The 18,495-nt window shown below is 38.8% G+C and overlaps 1 protein-coding gene across 3 annotated transcripts in view; it reads right to left on the bottom strand.

Annotated features, from left to right (window-relative positions):
* The window catches only part of LOC142391696 (uncharacterized), a 102,829-nt gene that overhangs the window by 20,872 nt on the left and 63,462 nt on the right, over positions 1–18,495 (bottom strand). For all 3 annotated transcript variants that reach the window (XM_075477693.1, XM_075477684.1, XM_075477702.1), the window contains 16 exons: positions 17,925–17,960; positions 17,393–17,437; positions 17,202–17,255; positions 16,674–16,718; positions 14,467–14,547; positions 12,900–12,941; positions 9,747–9,815; positions 9,329–9,364; positions 9,095–9,148; positions 8,811–8,864; positions 7,979–8,020; positions 5,015–5,119; positions 3,643–3,696; positions 3,144–3,197; positions 1,445–1,498; positions 258–311 (listed from right to left, as the gene is read on the bottom strand). In XM_075477693.1, the coding sequence (XP_075333808.1) occupies positions 258–311; positions 1,445–1,498; positions 3,144–3,197; positions 3,643–3,696; positions 5,015–5,119; positions 7,979–8,020; positions 8,811–8,864; positions 9,095–9,148; positions 9,329–9,364; positions 9,747–9,815; positions 12,900–12,941; positions 14,467–14,547; positions 16,674–16,718; positions 17,202–17,255; positions 17,393–17,437; positions 17,925–17,960 (879 nt within the window). The remainder of the gene's footprint in view (positions 1–257; positions 312–1,444; positions 1,499–3,143; positions 3,198–3,642; positions 3,697–5,014; positions 5,120–7,978; positions 8,021–8,810; positions 8,865–9,094; positions 9,149–9,328; positions 9,365–9,746; positions 9,816–12,899; positions 12,942–14,466; positions 14,548–16,673; positions 16,719–17,201; positions 17,256–17,392; positions 17,438–17,924; positions 17,961–18,495) is intronic.

The following is an 18,495-nucleotide window of genomic DNA, read 5'->3' on the forward strand; positions in this document are numbered from 1 at the left end:
CTTTAAGATTTATGCTAAATAAAACATTGGTGACGAAAAGGATCCTGACCTATTATCAATCCTTCCCATCAAAACCATTGTTTTATTACAGGAATTGAACCAGGATACTCATCTATATCTGCACTTACTTGCAATTAAGAAGAAAAAGTTTCATGCAGGTTCTATATTGAGGGTATCCGTTGTCTGTAAACTATACATACAGTTCAGGCACACGTGTACACTATTTGTGCTATGTAGAGAAATGTAAAACATCTTACTTTATCTCCTTTTGTTCCTGGTTGGCCCATTGGACCAAGTCTTCCCATAAGTCCCTGCAAACAAAACAGCAAGCTCACAATTACATGTGATTTGAACATAAAACTCAGTTACTTTGTAGTTTGGGATTAGACAAAAAGGAAGTTTGAGGTTTGAAATAAGTTGGCTGTTTTTAAGTGCCTGCATTATGTCTCCTTTTTGTAAAGTCTGCTTCTCCATAGTGGAGGTCCCCTCGCATTTTAAAACAACGGGTAAAACAATGACTGTGGGTAATCGAGAATGCAAAAGTACGTCATGTCAGGTTGCATGTTGGGATGTGAGTGCCATCTTGTGATGAATGCTCTTGTTGCCTGATTAGCTTTGGGAAAAAAAGAGAGACAAATGTCCCTTACTGAGAAAATAAGATCTAACCCAGGTGTTGAGGAACAAGATTAACAACAGATCTGCATGCTGGACTATATAACTGACCTTGATAAACTGCCTCCACTCACATTCATGCACACTTCAAATGACATATTTTGCAGATGCAACTTGACTGAGTTCAAGATGAAGCTCAGAAACAGATTTGCAGAGACTGTGTTTTATAAGATCTGATAAATATCAAGCCATTCTTATCTCATTTCTGATTCCCTGCAAAATTCAACCCTCCCCTTTTTTATTTGGCCCATTTAAAGAAGTTAACCGATTATAACACATAATACTGTGTGTTCATTTCATAGTCATAGTCAGTGGATGTTATGAGATGATATATAGTCAATACAAATTTGCTATAAATTAAAAAAAAAAATGGACTAACACATGATTTTAGAAGCTAGTCTTGTGTGCATAAAAATCTGATCCTGGGGTTTAAGAGGCAGTGTCCCAGCCTTGGTGCTAGCGGGATTTAGCCCATGCTAAAAGTAGCAGCCAGTTTAACTTGGCAACTTCTGGTTATCCATTTGCTGTGTAGTGTGTACATAAGATTCTGACTGGCTCATAAAGCTGGGAGGCTATCTATTTAAAGACAGGGTAGTAAGCAAATTCAAATTTTCACAGTTTCGTGTATGCTTTAGAGCTCCATGTTTATGTAGAAAAAAAAGAGAAAGAAAGAAAACACACACACACACACAGTCAAAATGCATTTTTCCTAAATGAGACTTTTTAAGAGATTCCTTACAATATTAGACTACGTGTAGAACATAAATCTTACCTGGGCCCCCATTCGACCTGTCACACCCGGAAGTCCAGGTGCTCCTGGAGGCCCCTGGAGGAGACAAAGAGAATCATTATTCATTTGAATTATTTCTTAATACTGCAAAAGGGAATATCTTCATTTATACTTTTATGCAACACGTGCCTTGGTGTATACATTTTTGACTGAATCAAAGAAGCCACGTTTGAGGAGAAATAGTCCAAAGCAAGTTTACACATTTACATGTCCAGAAAGACTCATCCAGCTAAGAGCTCTACATCGCTACAAACCTGCTCAAGAACGCATGTTGAGACATACATGAAATGAGAGATTGACTTAACATCTTTAAAGACATTCTACCCTGTGAGCAAACATCAATTACAATCAGTACATTTGGAATATTTCCAGTTGTGACGATGATGTGGGCACTTGGCCATGCTGAACGCCACACAGCTCACTACAGACGGAGCAGATATTCTAGACTTGAGTAATGATGTGTAATTTAATCTGTTTCCTCACCAATAAGAGATGGATTAAAAGCTTACTGTACAGGTTGAATAAGACTGCAATGACTTCCTGGATTGTGTATGTGTGTGTGTACATATATATATATATATATATATATATATATATATATATATACACACACACACATCCAACTAAGTGTGGGAGCTGGAGCCTGTAGCTGCCATTGAGCATGTCATATCTATGTTCTATGTGTGTATATATATATATATATATATATATACACACACACACACACACACACACACACACACACACACACACACACACACACACACATAGATATGATGATGACTAACTTACATTAAATAAAATTCTTCTTAACCTGAAGCTTTTTATCTAAATGTGCAAATGATGGCCCTGTGATGGACTGGCGACATGCCCAATGGCAGCTACAGGCTCCAGCTGCCACACTTAGTTGGATTAAGTGGGTACAGAAAATGGATGGATGGACGGTTGAATGTATGTATATGCAAAAACTGTATTGTCTAACTGCGTTACCGCTTACTTGAATAACCAATAGACAAAATGCTGTACAATCAACATCTTATTTGGATGTTTTGATTTTTTTTCTCCCATGTAGTCTGAAAGAATGTTTGTTTGGCAAAACTTCCTAAATGTCAAAAGTGAAAAATAACCACCCAAAAAAACTAAACAAGGGTTTGACCCCTAAGCGTTAGGTCTTGCTTTTTGTGATACTGTGGGCTGTGTAGGACTGTCATGTTTTAGATATTATACGGTTTGTGTTTCCATGATTTGCTGCCAAAAAAATTCTTTTATTTTTTTATTTCTATTTTTTTCTAAAATGGAGCCTATAAAGTATCGTAGCAAATATTCCACTTGGTAGCAAGAATCTCTCGTCTTTGCTGGTGAGATTCTATGAAATGCTAAGGAGTAACTTGTTTTTAATTGACACACAGGCACACACACACACACAGGACAGTCGATGTTCTTTATAAAGTAGCTTATTTGAAAGGAAGAGATAGAGCAAAGTTCACATGCAGCTCTGTGGATAGCTTTTGATAGCTTCTTTTGAAAACTGACTCTCAGAGCAGAATGTCTTTGAGGAGAGGCTGAAATTACAATATATTTACATTCTTTTGAAAAACCTCTCTCAATGTCACAGTGACATCCAGATGGTTAGATAACCACTGGATTAATTTGTTTGGATGGAATTTATTTTTTCACTCACCTCATCACCTTTATCTCCGGTAGGGCCTGGGAATCCTCGCTCTCCCTTTACTCCCTGCAGGAGAGCAGAACCAGTGATGGAAGGAAAAGCGAATGTTTTTCACCAACCATGAAAAAGCCTCAAACTGAGGGCTGATGGGTGTAAACTTCCAGCACACAACTTGAAATTGCCTAGCTTGTTTCACTGTAGTGCAAGACTGTATCCATAGCAACAACGTCTGCAGAGAGCGCCTAGTGTTCATAAAAATATGAGTTGTACGACAGCCGTTTCGGCTTCCAGCAATAACACGAAAGGAAATTTATGAAAAGCCTTTCTCAGTGTAAATCTACATTTCTCCAGATTAGACATACACTTCAACAAACAATATCAGAGAATGAGGCTATTCATTTTACAGATTCTTTCCCTGCACTAAATACTTTTCTCTTTTTTTTGTGGCAGTTCTATTACACCAGTTTTGTAATTCATTGACTTTATTTATGTCTGATATTCTCTCGCCTACCTTTGGGCCCTCTTTTCCGGGGTTACCCATCGGTCCTCTTACACCCGGATCCCCCTGTTTATGATAGAAATAAACTATTAACATGATTGTAAGCACATATACAGCGGCATTAAAAAGTCTTGTCCCCTCTGGTCTGGTCTGCTTTATGTTACTGTAAAAAGCCACGTAAATATCATCCACATTATTTCCATCTAAAGGGCAAGACACAAAAGTTTGAGCACCCTACACGAGTTCTAGGTCTGGGAAATATTCAGGCTGTCTTGCAAACTCTGAAGGTTTTGCGTTCCAGGTAAAAATCGACAGATTTTTTTTAATTTATTTTAAAAACAGCCCAATATTTTCTTTGCGGATATTCAATAAAAAAAAAAAAACAACCTTTTTTTCTACCAGTGAGAGGATCTCTCTTGCAGCGTAAGGCAGAAGCGCGATTGCTCAGGAGTTATTTCCTAAATGCACCAGGCATGTTGAAATATTCATTTCCAAACCTTTGGTGCTGAATTTTGCTCTGAGAATGAGGAAACAGGTTTTCTATGGTTGAGTCATCCTTAAGGATCATTTTTGGTGCAGGTGGGGATGCACAGTAGAATCCCGTGCACCTGCACTCCTGAGTGTGCTAAATCTTTCTGCAGGTCTTTTAAGGCTGCCATTTCCTATTGCATTCACCTGAAAGAGTTACAAAAGCAAAACCTAATCTATCACGATTGTTGCCACGTAAATTGTTTTTCCTTGTTGTCCTTTGCTACAGGAGACTAAATTAACTGGAGTAGTTAGTGGAGTAGTCATGGCACAACTGTTGCGTCACATTTAACAGGCAACAAAAGCGGCGTTTGAAGCTTAGGGGAGGTAGGTGGTTCTAAACCAAGTCTGACTCCCACTCCAACCACTGATGTAAAGTAACTTTACTTTTAAATATCCCTTTAGGATTCAGATGAATAAACGACCACCTGAAAACACACCGGTATCTTCTTATAGCCATCTCATGCCGTGTATTCATTTTCATAGTGCTTAGCTGCTGCTTAGAGGAGTCTCCGTCATCTCACTGCAGGGGCAGTGTTTGAGGAGCCTTTCTGAGGAAAAACTGAACAAAATATTGTCTTTACATGATAACTGCACGCGAGATGTGGTGGTAAAACCTTTGCATGATGTTCAGTCATTATAAATTTGGACAAAACTAAAATCCCACATCAATCTTAATGAAAGTTTCATCTTTAACCTCATGTCTTTTGGAGATCCGTCCATCTTCTGCTCACTTTTTCACAGTAACAGCTAATTTGATTAGGGGCACGTAAACCTTTCCGTGACACTTAATTCTCAGCTCAACAGACTTCAGAGTGGAGCAAAATGAAAAAAAAGAGGCCTGAAATAGATGTACCTTTTCTCCCACCAAGCCTTCGACTCCTTGCACTCCAGGGGAGCCCTTCTCTCCCTTCTGCCCAGGCAGCCCAGGGACTCTGGTCTGGCACACACTGCAGGCATTCTGCCAGCGCAGGCGAGGCAAGAAGAGAAATCAGTGGTACAGATAAGATTTCATCAAGCTGAGTTGGCACACTGCTTTTTCACCCTTTATTATGTCATATCCCCTGGGTGGGAGACAAGACCTCAACTGACACTAAATGTTCCCTAAATGTCTCCTGAGCAGAAATAATGTGAAGCCACCAAGAGAGCCTCAAAGAGTTTCTCTCACCTAAGTGGGAGGTGAACTTTGTCAAACTCATTGACTTTGACATTTAGGTGAGAATCTTAAATATCATTGTCCCTGATTTAATCCAGATATAGGCTCTTCCAGGAAACAAGCGCAAAGCTCTAAGTTGGAGAATAATGGAAGGAATAAAAATGATAACTACTGAATCCTACTTTTCATCTTCCAAGACAGGGACATTTTTTATCCGTTTATCAAAATAAGAAGAGTCTGCTATTATTATCATTATAAAAAGGAAACAATCGAGGCTTATGTTCAACATGTTTAGTCTTTTTTCATAGGTGTCAACGCGCTGTTGAAAGTATCAAATAAAGGGCCTATATGCATTTCTGATGACAGCTGTAAACAATAGCAGCACCTAATGGAAAAATAAGCAGACACTGAAGTAGAAGAATTTATGAAACTTCTTCTCTATTGAAGCATCACATTTATTGTCACAGTTGACATGCGTTTACTATCAAAATGAAAAAGCTTTAATTAAGCTGAAAGCTGTCCTGCAGGTAGCAGCATGAGCTACGGTGACTAATCTGCTTCAATCAGACAATTAAAGAATGGACCCTTTAATTTTGAACGAATTTTGAGTATTCCCATTATGAAAACAAATGCTCGATCTCCCTTTTAAAGCTGTAATCTTGACTAACACGGGCTGAAAGGGGCTTGAAAAAGATTTTGGCCTTTTAGTCCCACTTCACGTTCTGCCTTGCAGAAGATGTAAAAGGACAGTGTTTGTTCCATGTGAAACAGGGATAATTATATGCATTATTAGAAAAATGTTTCAGAGTGAGAACATTAAAGATGCAAGCTTTAAAGTGAGGGCAGTTCCTGAGTTGACTTGTAAAATATTTGGTTGGGTTTACCAGTCTTTAATGTTCAGTGTTAAGCTAAAAAAGCAACTTTGACATGAGCGTTTTTATTTTTCTGTTCACCTTCTGAACCCTCTTAGACAAGCTTGCTTGACATTTCTTTAAGTAGTCTTGAGGAATAGTTCTCCAGGCTTTTGAAGGATATTTCAAAGCTCTTCTTTAGATGTTGGCTGCTTTTTGTTCCCTTCTCTGTCAGTAAGATCCCACACTGCATCAATAATGTTGAGGTCCGGGCTCTGGGGAGGATTCATCCCTCCATAAGACCTGTTGTCACTGATTTTCAGTCCACTTCTTGTGTCATTTGGTGCACTTTTTCTCCCTGTTTTCCTTCCTAAAGAATGGCTTCTTGATCATGACCAGGTCCATCTCTCAGGTCCAGTGTTAGCGTTTTACTTCTTAAGGACAACAGTTTACTGTTTATCTGCTGCTTTTTATTTATATTTTTTTAATTGTTCTCCATTTTTTTCCAGATTTCGCATTTGAACACTAAACACTCTCTGGAAATCATCTCATTGGTGCAAAACGTTTTTTTTTTTTTTCTGCCATCAAATTATCTGCGTGTCTTTGCATTTTTTCTAGATTCAACTCAAGAAACCAGAACAAATGACATGTCTTCATGACAAGCGGCCGGTAACTAAGTGCCTAAAGAAAGAATTAAAAAAATGTTCTTTGCTTAGTTGTATATTATGTGTTGACACGACACTGGCTCGTCCCTTGAGGTAGGTTTATCTTTCATGCTTGAGTGATTCATATGTCAGTATTAAGTGACTTTAAAAAAAAGAGAACAGCAACTGGACTGAAAATGAGTGAAGAAACTGACAGAACAATTTTGAAAACCTTTGGAAAGCCTTGAGAGCTATTGTTAAAGACCATTTAAATTAAATTTTAGATATTACAAAAAGCGTGGCTCACAGTGAGCAAATTAAAAAAAAAAAAATAGGGCTAAATGAAGATTTTTGCACAGCACTGTATTTGAATTTGTGTACATGAGAAGATGATTTAAACATGTCATGAAAAAAAAACAAACAGAGCATTTTCTTTACTATTTGCAAGAGGTTGTAAAGCTGGTTTTACTTTTAGCAGCTTATCTGACCACATTTTCTAAAATACACTTTTAATAACTGTACTACACTACACTACAAAAATTCCTATTCAACTCTATGCATGCAGATTTCTTATGCGCAGTCGCATGCACCATCCTCAGGTGACTAGAGGTTAACAAATCAATAATACCAACACATTTTGTTTCAAGAAACTTTTTGAAACTTTGTGTAAACAACTCTCCATAAACGAGTGTGAAAAAGTCTGTGCCACTCTTCATGTGGTGGGAGGAGAACTGTCATGTACCACCATTTCTTTGACACTATACACAGTGTGCTTGCATAACTGCAGCAGAGTTTATCTCTGCATTAACATCACTTTATTTGCATTGCCCCAGCGATACTTTATTTCTACTGTATATTCCATTCCATATTCCATTACTGTAAGGCTTTAGTAACAAGTTGTCACCTGGGGTGAATGAGTATCTCTGGATTTCTTGTGAAATTATTTGCTGTAAGCTTTTGGGTACACAGCACTTCTCTCGGTCATCCTGATGGAGGCACTCATGATCTTTCACTACAGCACGTCTCTGAACTGATAGCATCCATACATCAGAATAAAGTGGTTTCAAATCAACAAACACTGATCATTTTAAATATCAACTGTGACACCTTGCTTGCATGTCATTCTTTGTTAAAAGCCGTAATTATCGGGAATTACGAAGATGAAGTACCTTAAGTAATGCGCCCATGTCTCCGACGATAGGCAGGGCAGTCTGTCAGAAAAAAAAGGAAAAAAGAGAGAAAGTGGTTATTCCAGAGGTAATCTTTCCTGCTGCAGCAGTTTGGTGCAGCTGCATCCTGTAAATTGCTAAAAAAAAAAAAAAAAACATCAGCAGGCACATAAGGCTTTCATATAGGGGAATGGGATTTACACCAAACATTTTCGGCATATTTTAGTGATGGTGTTTTATTCCTGTCTTTTTTTTATTCTTTTCTTTTTAAATCTGCAACACATGGAGAAAACCTATATATATATATATATATATATATATATATATATATATATATATGTAAATAAATAATATTTTTGCTGAAAGACAGGACCCTCATATCCTTGGAAAATTGTTGTTCTCTGGAGCTCTTAGCTCAGTAAAAGGAATCTTTTTTCAAAACATAAAATATATGATAAATGTTTGTCATGCGCCTTTAATACGCATGAATATAAACATGTTTAATATGCCGCATTTGCAAGGCTTTGATGCAGCAATGCCCATATGGTGCTCACACTACACACACTTACTGTCTCAAATGTTGCTCATTTGAAACGCACAAAGAGACAAGAAAGACATGTGCTAACAACAGGGTGCTGCCAATTTGTTATGAACTGCAGCATTTTCCTGAAAGTGATGTTGGTTAGTGAACAGTAGGACTACTTGCTAATTATCCCAAAACTGGAGCTTCACTCTAGATGTTGACATTGACTGGAAGGTTATCTTTGTAGGTCTCGTGGCTGATCAGTATTTCTGAACTGCAAAAGGAAAGAAAAGAAGTTTTCTTACTTACTGGTTCACCTGGAGGTCCAGCAGGGCCTGGTGGGCCTGGTCTACCAGGAGATCCCTTTAATTGAGACGTAGAATGGCATTAGTAATGCCTCCTGGCAGTAATATCATGCAGACATTAAAGGCTTTAACTTTTCCCACCCATCTCAGTTGGTGGGCATTAGTGTCCTGGATCGTACTTGTACGTCAGCAGAAGGAATCTGACATTCTTTTATTCTCCCGGTAATCTTTCATACGTAAATGTGCGAGGGGGAATGTAAGGGTGTAAGATAGACTGAGCTTACTCACCTCTCTTCCTAGAGGTCCAGGAGGGCCTGATAAACCTGGTGGTCCGTGAGGGCCCTGGAATACATACCCACGCAATCTTACAGGTTCTTGCTTTTTAAGAATCAGCATTTTATCATTTCTACTATAAATAACTGCTGGGATGCTGAAATCAACATCAATGAGCAGAAAAAACTGTTTACAAATCAACTTAAAAATGAGGTTTGCATGCTGTCAGTTCAAGAAATTTCCACACACCTCAATTCCTGGTTTCCCCGGTGATCCCATGGGGCCCTATAAACACATCACACATCTTGTTAACACCATCTGCCCTCTGGCACCCGGATCCAATAAAGGAATTGTGTTAGACACCTTTTGCTCTATTGATTCTCTGTCTCCAACTATCCTGTATTTAAAAAACGGAATGCAGACCCACTCACACTCAAATCTGTGGGATTCAAAGTATAGCGGTGGAGAGCACACATGATGCAGGCAGTGTAATGTACCAGAAACTCACAGCAATAACCACTTAATTCACCTGTGGGTGTCTGTAAAGACCACTTATCAAGATGTTCTTTTACTATCTACAACCAATACAAGAGTGTGAAGGTATTACGGTTTGAAGTAAATAATGAATGAAGGATACACAAACAAATCAATACAACATCATACTCACAATGATGCTTTCCCCTGGTTCGCCCTTTTCACCATGGTCTCCTGGTAGTCCTGGCACCCCCCTCTCACCCTGACACAAACACAAGGGACGGTGAATCCAGAATACGGGAGAGCTACTGCACTGCTTGATCATTAAGCATTCAAACTCAAACAGAACCATTTTCCCCACATCTTTTGAATTTAGTGGTCTTTAGTAAAGACTAAACTGTGATACGAGGTATTTGCATAACAACATTTATAATTGGGGAGATAATCACAAAAACAAGAGGTCTCTTCCAAAAAGTGAAATTAAACATGTATATATCTAGAGAGGATATTTTGCATTATTTGAAAGATCAATCAACTAAAATGTACTTGTGATTCCACACCTCGTTTAATTGCATTCCAGGAGGTGTACACATCATTTTAAAAAGCAAACCTTCAAACATCTTCTATCGCATAAAATCTGAATCAAGGGCTCCAGTTTTTATATCCAGTGATTTGAACTTTCTTGCGGCGTAGCAAGTGGAAATGATTGTATTCAAACATCTGACACCTAAAGCTTGGCATTCCCTCTGCTATTAAAGTGTTTGGTGTCACTATACAAAGCTCTCTGAGGCTTTGAAATAAAAATATCTATGAGTCATGCACTCAAATGAATTTTTAAATGGTGCACATTTCAAATGTCTTCCAGTTATTCCAGGTGTCCATGTTTTCAGGAACACCCATATTTTATTTCAGGATCTGCTGGTAACTCTAGCAGCTTTTGCATCAAAGTGTGCACGACTACAATCACAGAGAGATCTCTCATATTTGGCCTTCATGGAAGGCATGTCAGGATAAGACCGTTGCTGTCCAAATGGAACATCAGAGTAAAAAATGAATAAATAAAAATAACATTTGGCAGTCAATACAAAGGACTAGTTCATTTTTGGACAAATTAAATCAAAGATTGTGTTTATGGCTACACTAACAGTAGACATGTTTGGTGTGGTTTCCCATGGAAACAGCAGTGCATATACAGGCAGCAGATAGTATCTCGGTCGCTTTTCATGTGAAAAATTTTGTTTTATTATCACAGCCGAACAAAGAGACCTAAGAACTCTTTTACCTACATTCCTTAAGCATCTCAACATCATCATGAAAGGGGGAAATTTCCCGAACATTCCAGACAGTTTTAATGCTTCCAGACTTTGAATAATGAAATTTTTTGCTTCGTCAAATAACCTATTTTTAACTAAAAAAAGCTGTCCTTTTTGTTCAAATGATTGTTGTCTTTGGTCATAGGTAGGTGATGGGAGCACTCCATCTTGTAACTTTGAACCTCACAGCCACTGTGAAGCATGGTGGTGGTGCCTAAGGGACTGGGCAGCCTACAGGCGTTGCTCTAACTTCACATTGTGCCATATGAAAAGGTGTTTGAGCACCGTGAAGCCATCTGTTTCAAAGTTGACCTTTTAACAAGGTAATGATCCCCGGCTTACTCATAAAATCTGCTCATAGATGCCTCAGAGGGACTAAATTTAGGATGATGGCATGGCCTACTGGAAAAAAAAAAAAGGAAACAAGGAATCCTGCAAGGAATAAAAATCTCTGCAATCCAACGTCAGAGACGATTATTTGTGCTAAAATAATAGATCCTTGCTTCCAAGGCTCCTGTGCTTACTTATTCCACTGAAAAATACACTCAGTACAAAACACTAAATAAGCTAAGTTTGTTTAAGTGTACCACCCTTATCTATTGGTGCACTTTCAAGCAGAATAAAATATGCTTATGGAGATTCAAGCAGACACACACAAAAAATGATGACTAGATTTCTGCAGTTGACAGCAGGTATATGAAAAAGACGTAAAATGTCAGGAAAATGCTGAAAGTATGTTAATCAAACTCTTGAAATAGATGCTGTTTGTGACATATTTCAGTAACTGCTTGTGTTTCATGCATGACTGTTACTATTATTCAAGCAGGAAACTTGATGAGTAACCAGCCCCATACAGATTAGGTCATAAACATCATTTCAACATCAAACTGTGCTATTACTTTGCTATTTCAATACAATTCATTGTAAATAGTGAAAAATAGAAATACTAGTACTTATTTATGGGAGGAACTGTCTTACATTGCTAAAAGCTTCTCAACTTTAAAAAGACAACTGTTGTATTTTTCTACAACTACTATTTTAAGAAAGACTATTTCCAGAAAGGTCGGGACGTTTCCTAAACATCATCTAATTTAAATCAGCACAAGTGAATAAATTCTGAATATAAAATAAACATATCAAGCACTTTTTTTCTTTTATAAGCTGACACGGTTTCCCAAGGTATCAATGAAATATCACAACATTTTGGGGACGCAGAGTGACCCACTCAACTCCACTCCGCCACTCTTCTCCTCAGGGACCGAGATATGCTGAACTTAATAACCCTTGGAACGTGTTATTGCATTATGAGAGCGTGAGGGAGAGCATACTTTAACTTGCCTTAAGAGCTCAGACCACCAGCTAAAATATGATAAAATCATTTAACTGGCAACTTAATTCTCAAATACTTGCATGTCCCTTATCTTCAGTTCAGCCATGAACAGATGATAGGCTACCAATCCCTCTCGGAGATACAGTCTTATCACGAGTCATGTGTTGAACTGGCCCAGGCATTTAAAAATAGCACTGCAATAACCATTGAAAACGTCATAATTCCTCCGCCAAATATCGACTCTATAAAGACTAGACTTCAGTGTTGTGTATTGCTAGAGCATTATTATTAGATCATTTATTTCTTATGCTCAGTAAACTATATAACTGATGGTAAGATTAGGAGTTCATGTCAAAGCAAAAAACAAGAGCAAAAGTTTCCGTTTCTGTGGAGTTTAGGCGATGTAGAGGGAGGAGACAAAGTGACTTAACTTTACTTTGGAAATCTGTATGACACACTGAATTATACATTTTCAGTTGTAGGGGGCCAAAAAACAAATCAGTTGCATTTCTTTTCTGAAATTTCAAGTTGGTTGTGACTTCAGACTCTTGAATGTTTGTTCTGAAGCACAGAGAAGAATTCTTTTTCCATAATATGTCCTTATTTAGTGCTGATGAAGGGTTTTGATCTTGTTTGAGCTCATGAAACAGGACTGTCTGATAACAAAAAGATTGTTACGTTTCACCCCCACAGTGGTTCCTACCTTTGGCCCACGTGACCCTCGAGTTAGGGACAAACCGTCACCCTACAAAACAACAGAAAAAAACAGAATAGGAAGTCAAGGCACATTCATAAGCGATCCTTATTGACAACTTAGGTACAGTCCCCCCATTAAAAATGTCCTGTGCTGTAATTAAAACATGACTCTGGAAACTGTACATGCTCTACAAACCACAGCATAAACAGTCTGAACACAATGATGCATTATGAGTACATGTTCAGCATAGTTTTATTAGCTTCAGTATGAAGAGGCACAGCGATGATACCATACAACACAGAATAAAACCTTGATTGGAACTGAGTTCAGTGTAAGCATTATTTACTGTGCCATCCAGATGAGACATTGATTTCTGTGGTCAGCATATATTAATGTTACAAGTCCTTCATTGCACAATGTAAATTAGCTGTGCTGAAGTTGGGTTTTCACTAACACAGCAATTCTGCAGTATTAGGGGGAGAAACCAACAAGATCACTCAAATATAAAACAGTAAAGTCAGGGACGTACAAAACTTTTTCAGTCCAACGACTGTATTTTGCCGATTTTGTTTTTTTTAAACAGAAAAAAGGGGGGGGAAAAAACCCTCTACATCTGCCAATATCTGAGAGAAGTGATTGATTGAAAATCAATGAAAACTATTTTGCAAGAAAAGGAAAAAAGCATACTGAAATTAAGATACATTAGCCTTCATTTTTTTGTCCTTTACCCTTATATGTTGTAAATCCCTTCTCTTACAGTGCCTCTGACAATATGTCCTTTGTAAAATAGAGGGATGTCGACATTAGATAAAAGCCATTTCACTTCGTCAAGTTTTTCACCTAAGATACACAAGGCTATTGGAATGCTGTCAACGCACTATATATTACCATCTTTTCTTATCCTTCTCCACTGTTCACAGAACTGGAAAATGTTAAAGAGGGTTAAATATTTCTGCAATCTCTCCCTTATTACTCTGCTCATAGTGTTTTCTTGCTTGATTGGTGGGTCTGCTGTTAATGTTAATGTTCAGTTCTGTGTTTCCACACATAAACAAACATAGTTGTTAAAAGAGCATTGCCAGTGATTGAGGAGCACAAGTGCTGTCGAGCAGGACTTGGGCACTTCTGCATGTGAGCCATATCCATAAAAGAGAGTGCTTCAACAGCTATAAGCACCAGAATGGGAGGATAGGTGATTACCCAGGCTGGAGTTACCGAGGGATGGATTGCTTAATGACACTGCATCTCTCTAATGTGATGCAGTGGTTTAGTAGCCAAAGGGCATGCTGGGACAAATCCTGGTGGGCTGTTGGAGCTGTGGGCAGGTGGTGGTTTAGACTGGCCCTATGCTGGCTGCATGCTGTTTTCATGCTCTGGTCGGCCCCTGGCCTCAATTTCCACTGTACACATCTCCTAGCGGTTAAGTCTACCGCTGGATTTCTTACACTGTTCATGTCACTGAATCTAGGCAGCTGGAAGAGCTAGTTTATCCTACAATTCTGTTTTGAGACAATCCTGTACCTGAACGCTACCCTTTTCTACTTTGGTGTGTTGTGGCAGACACGCTACCCACCATATATCCACCACCGGGTTCTCCAGGCTCACCCTTTGGACCAGCGGGTCCTTGTGGCCCAATGAGTCCACCAGGGTCACCCTACAGGCAAGAAGACAGACAGTGTTCAAATGTATTCAGACAAAGTGTGAAATGGGCTCAGCCATCTCTAAAATGCAAAGGAGGTGCTGTGCGTGCACACCAAGATGCATAAGAATGAGTCTGGGGGAAAAAGCAGGGGCAGGCGTAATTTTGATAAATGCACACAGTATGCAGACATAATGGAAGCTCGGCTCAATTTTGTAGATGTTTTACAGCGCTATGCTGCTATTTATTATCCTCTCGAGTCTTATTTCATCTATCCATTGATATTTTTGTCTCACATTGCCATTTTGAATTGAATCTGGTCGCTTTGATCACAGTTTGGTCACTGTAGGTTTCATAACTGGTCATTTTGCATGGCTTATGATCTCATTATTTGGCTCTAAGCTGCAAATCCCAACACAATAAAAAAAAAAACAACAACATAACGTAATATTAGACATTACAACAACAGAAAGACAGCAACATTTCACCAGGCACAACTCGAAAAGTTTTTTCTTTTCTTTTACAATTTATTGTGTTTTGAGGTTTTGTTGTGCAGTCTGCTTCACTGTTGTGCTTCCTTAAATGTTGTGGTGTTTCTCTGCTTTTGTTTGTTTGTTTTGTTTTCCGCTCCAGCCCCCCCGCGACCCAACCGACGGATTCAGCGGTATAGAAAATGGATGGATGGATGGATGTTTTGTTTTCCGAAATGTCGTGGTGTTTTCTATTATGTTGTTGTGTTTTTGTCTCATTTTCTGTTTTGCACCAGTGAGCACATTGCATGCCATAGTTCTCTTCTTGTCTCGTTCTGGTCGTACTGTGCATCTCTTTGTTGCCACTGTGTAACTTTTTCTTTCATGTTGTGCCTGTATCTTGGGTTTATATCACACTTCACAGCAAATAATCTTCCAAAACTTACAAACATGTTGGCAAGATAAAAATTCAATTTACCCAACACTCTTGTTTATGACAAACACTTGCAAAAGCTAACAACATACCCATCCACCTTAGCTGTGTCTTGTCTTTACAGCATATCACCAAATATAAGAGCAAACTAAGAATAATGCATATGTTCCCCATCCATGTGTGGTTTCTTTCCGGATACCCCGGTTTCCTTCACAGTCTGAAAACATGCTGGTTTCATTGATTGGTGATTCTAAATTGAGTGAGTGTGCATGGTGGTATGTGTCCAGGGTGTACCTTGCCTCTTGTCAAATGGCAGCTGGGCTAGGCTCTAAAAAGCCTATCCAAAGTATGAATGACCTATAATTATCCATTTGACTAATATGATGAGTGGAAATCATAAATTCTTACTTATATTACCAGGCATTCAACTAAGATTTTGTTACCTTGCCGCACTTCAGATTTACAGGGTTTATGTTGTGGCATGAAATAGATTGGTCGACAACATTAGTAGCTTAATGTCCTATGAGTAGTTTGGCACATAAAGCCCTGTAAAATAGCAACGCCTCATTTTAATCCTTCAGTTTCTGGAAGGCACTTTGGTCGATTTTCGAGCTCCTTTCCTATTACTCCTCTGTATCTGTTTTATAAAGACTGTCAGGCGTTACAGCTGCAAAACGTTTTCATATTTTCATAGTTTCCAAGTTTCAGCCCCGATTTGTTTTCGGTACAAAAGTTGCTCGTCTGTTGCCATGTATTCAGAGTGTACCACGTGAATATGCATCGAGTACCGCATCTTGGATTAGAGTTAAGAGCGGTATAACAAGAAAGACAAAGGAGGATTATAAATTGAATACTGGAAGCTTAGGCATTTGAGTGATTGAGGGAGGCTTTAGCCATTTGGGTTTTCCTCACTACTCCAATGGGTGGAAAGACTTGAGTACAGCTTTTGAGGGGAAACAAAACCAATCACAAATGGGTATTTCAAAAGCACCCTTTACCACTTTTCTGCTTTGCCACTCTCAGCACAGTATTCGGAAACCTTTTGCGGGAGGAAATTTCAGCACACATAACAGAGTTGTCAGAGGCATCAAAGATGAGAACACAAAGTTAGAGCGTGATTAAGGATGGCGTCCATAGTAAGTAATCTTCACAAGTTGTCTGGTCTGTTCCACCTGTGATAAAACATCCCAGGTTCATATTTGTCTTTGAGGTGAGAGCTTGATTTGAAGTTTACCTACCTTTTCTCCTTTCAGGCCATCTCTCGCAGGCACCCCTGGTGAGCCCTGTAAATAGTGGTGAAAAGAGACACATCTATCACCAGGCCTTCATCTTCTCGAACACATTAATCTCCTCCTCCTCACTGCTTCAGCGGGCTGCTGTGCTCCAACAAAACTTCCCTTAGCCAGGATTTATGAAATGCCTCTTTTCCCTCCCTGCTTTTGAATAAAGACAGATGCTCATTACTGAAACAGGTGCGGAGAACAGATTGGGCTGCAGCCTCCGTTCCTGGCATAAACCGCTTAGATTTGCCTCTTTCCACTAATTAATTCTTAAATTTGATTACTGATCGTCTGTGTAAAAATTCTGGACTTTTTTTTCTTGACTTATTCTGTGTCTCCCCCTATTGAGGCTTATTTGTTTAATTCTCTCTTTCACTGTGGGGAACTGAGTAAAGAGAGTAGAAGATGAACTATGATGACAGATAAGGCGGTCAGGGAAAGAAAGGCTTGACATGAAGTGCTGGCGTTTAGTGCCGGCGTACTTACTGGCTCGCCTGGGAGTCCTGGGAGTCCAATGGGTCCAAACAGGCCTTGCTTTCCCTGGTAAAATACATTAAAAAAAATGTATGCTTTGGGATATTTTCTTACTTTGTTTTGTTTGTTTTTCTCCATTATGTTAAATGATACCATGATATATATATATATATATATATATATTTACAAATAAAATGGCTCACCTCTGGTCCTTGATCTCCCTTTAGTCCTGGTGGCCCCATGTTTCCCTGTTACATCATGATGAAGGCATGAGGGAGGGAGAAAAAAAAGAAGAAAAAAATTGAATGAGATTTGTATTCGTTGTTAATGCTGAGAGAATGACTCAGCAAATAGGTTTTTTCTTTCTGCATTCAATACATTAGAATTTTTTGTGCACTTTATGTTTCCAATGGCAAAAAAAGGTCAGTTCCAGCCGAAGATGGAATACATGCTCGGATTGTCAATGGAAATTAGCTCTCCCAGCTCCGAGCCATGGCTCAAAGTGGGGACATTGTCAAGTTCAGAACTTACAAAATGTTAAAAGTAGAATCTTCCGTACAACGAAAATCCCTTTGATCAACAATCTATAAACTCTAGAGAGGCCATGACCTGATGTTCCTGTTGCACAGTGGAAGACTACAAATCATGGTCCTTCACAAAAGTGACTTTGGAAACTTGTTTTGTCGGAGGCGGCTTTTGATGTTCAAGTTTCGTGTTCATTCTTCGATGAGTTACCTTGAAACCCATCGGTCCTTGAGCTCCTGTTTCACCCTGCAGAAAATAAAGGAAACAAGAGACGATCTATCGTCAAGATGGGCATCGGGAGAAAAAAAATAGTCAAGTAAGCCATTTCTCTTGCAGACTATGGTAAGGTTTTAAAAACAAAAGAAAATCCCCAAGGACCCCAATGACGTTAGCCTTCGTGCTATGTGATGGTTAAGCACACAAGAGTATTTCCTCTGCAGGGTTAGTTTTTCGCACCAAGTAGGTGAATATATACAAAACAGCAACTATAAAAGAAAATACCTCCGGGACATGTTTTGCTCCACTTTCATAACACTTACTCTTAATGTTCATAAGCTGAATGTTTAGTTTGGATGCCTATCATAACACAGGAAATCTTCCCTTATTTGCAGTGCAATATTTGGACTCTCTGTTCTCTTCAAGCTCCGTACTTCTGCACCATCAATCATGAAATAGATTATATATTTATACAGGGACAAAGAAAAACAGTTTGGGGGGGATAGTGAACCTTTTACTAGCCAACATATAATATCTCAAGTTTAGAAATGTAAAATTATTTGAA

This window comes from Odontesthes bonariensis, chromosome 2 (assembly GCF_027942865.1).
Source record: "Odontesthes bonariensis isolate fOdoBon6 chromosome 2, fOdoBon6.hap1, whole genome shotgun sequence".
Lineage (NCBI taxonomy): Eukaryota > Metazoa > Chordata > Actinopteri > Atheriniformes > Atherinopsidae > Odontesthes > Odontesthes bonariensis.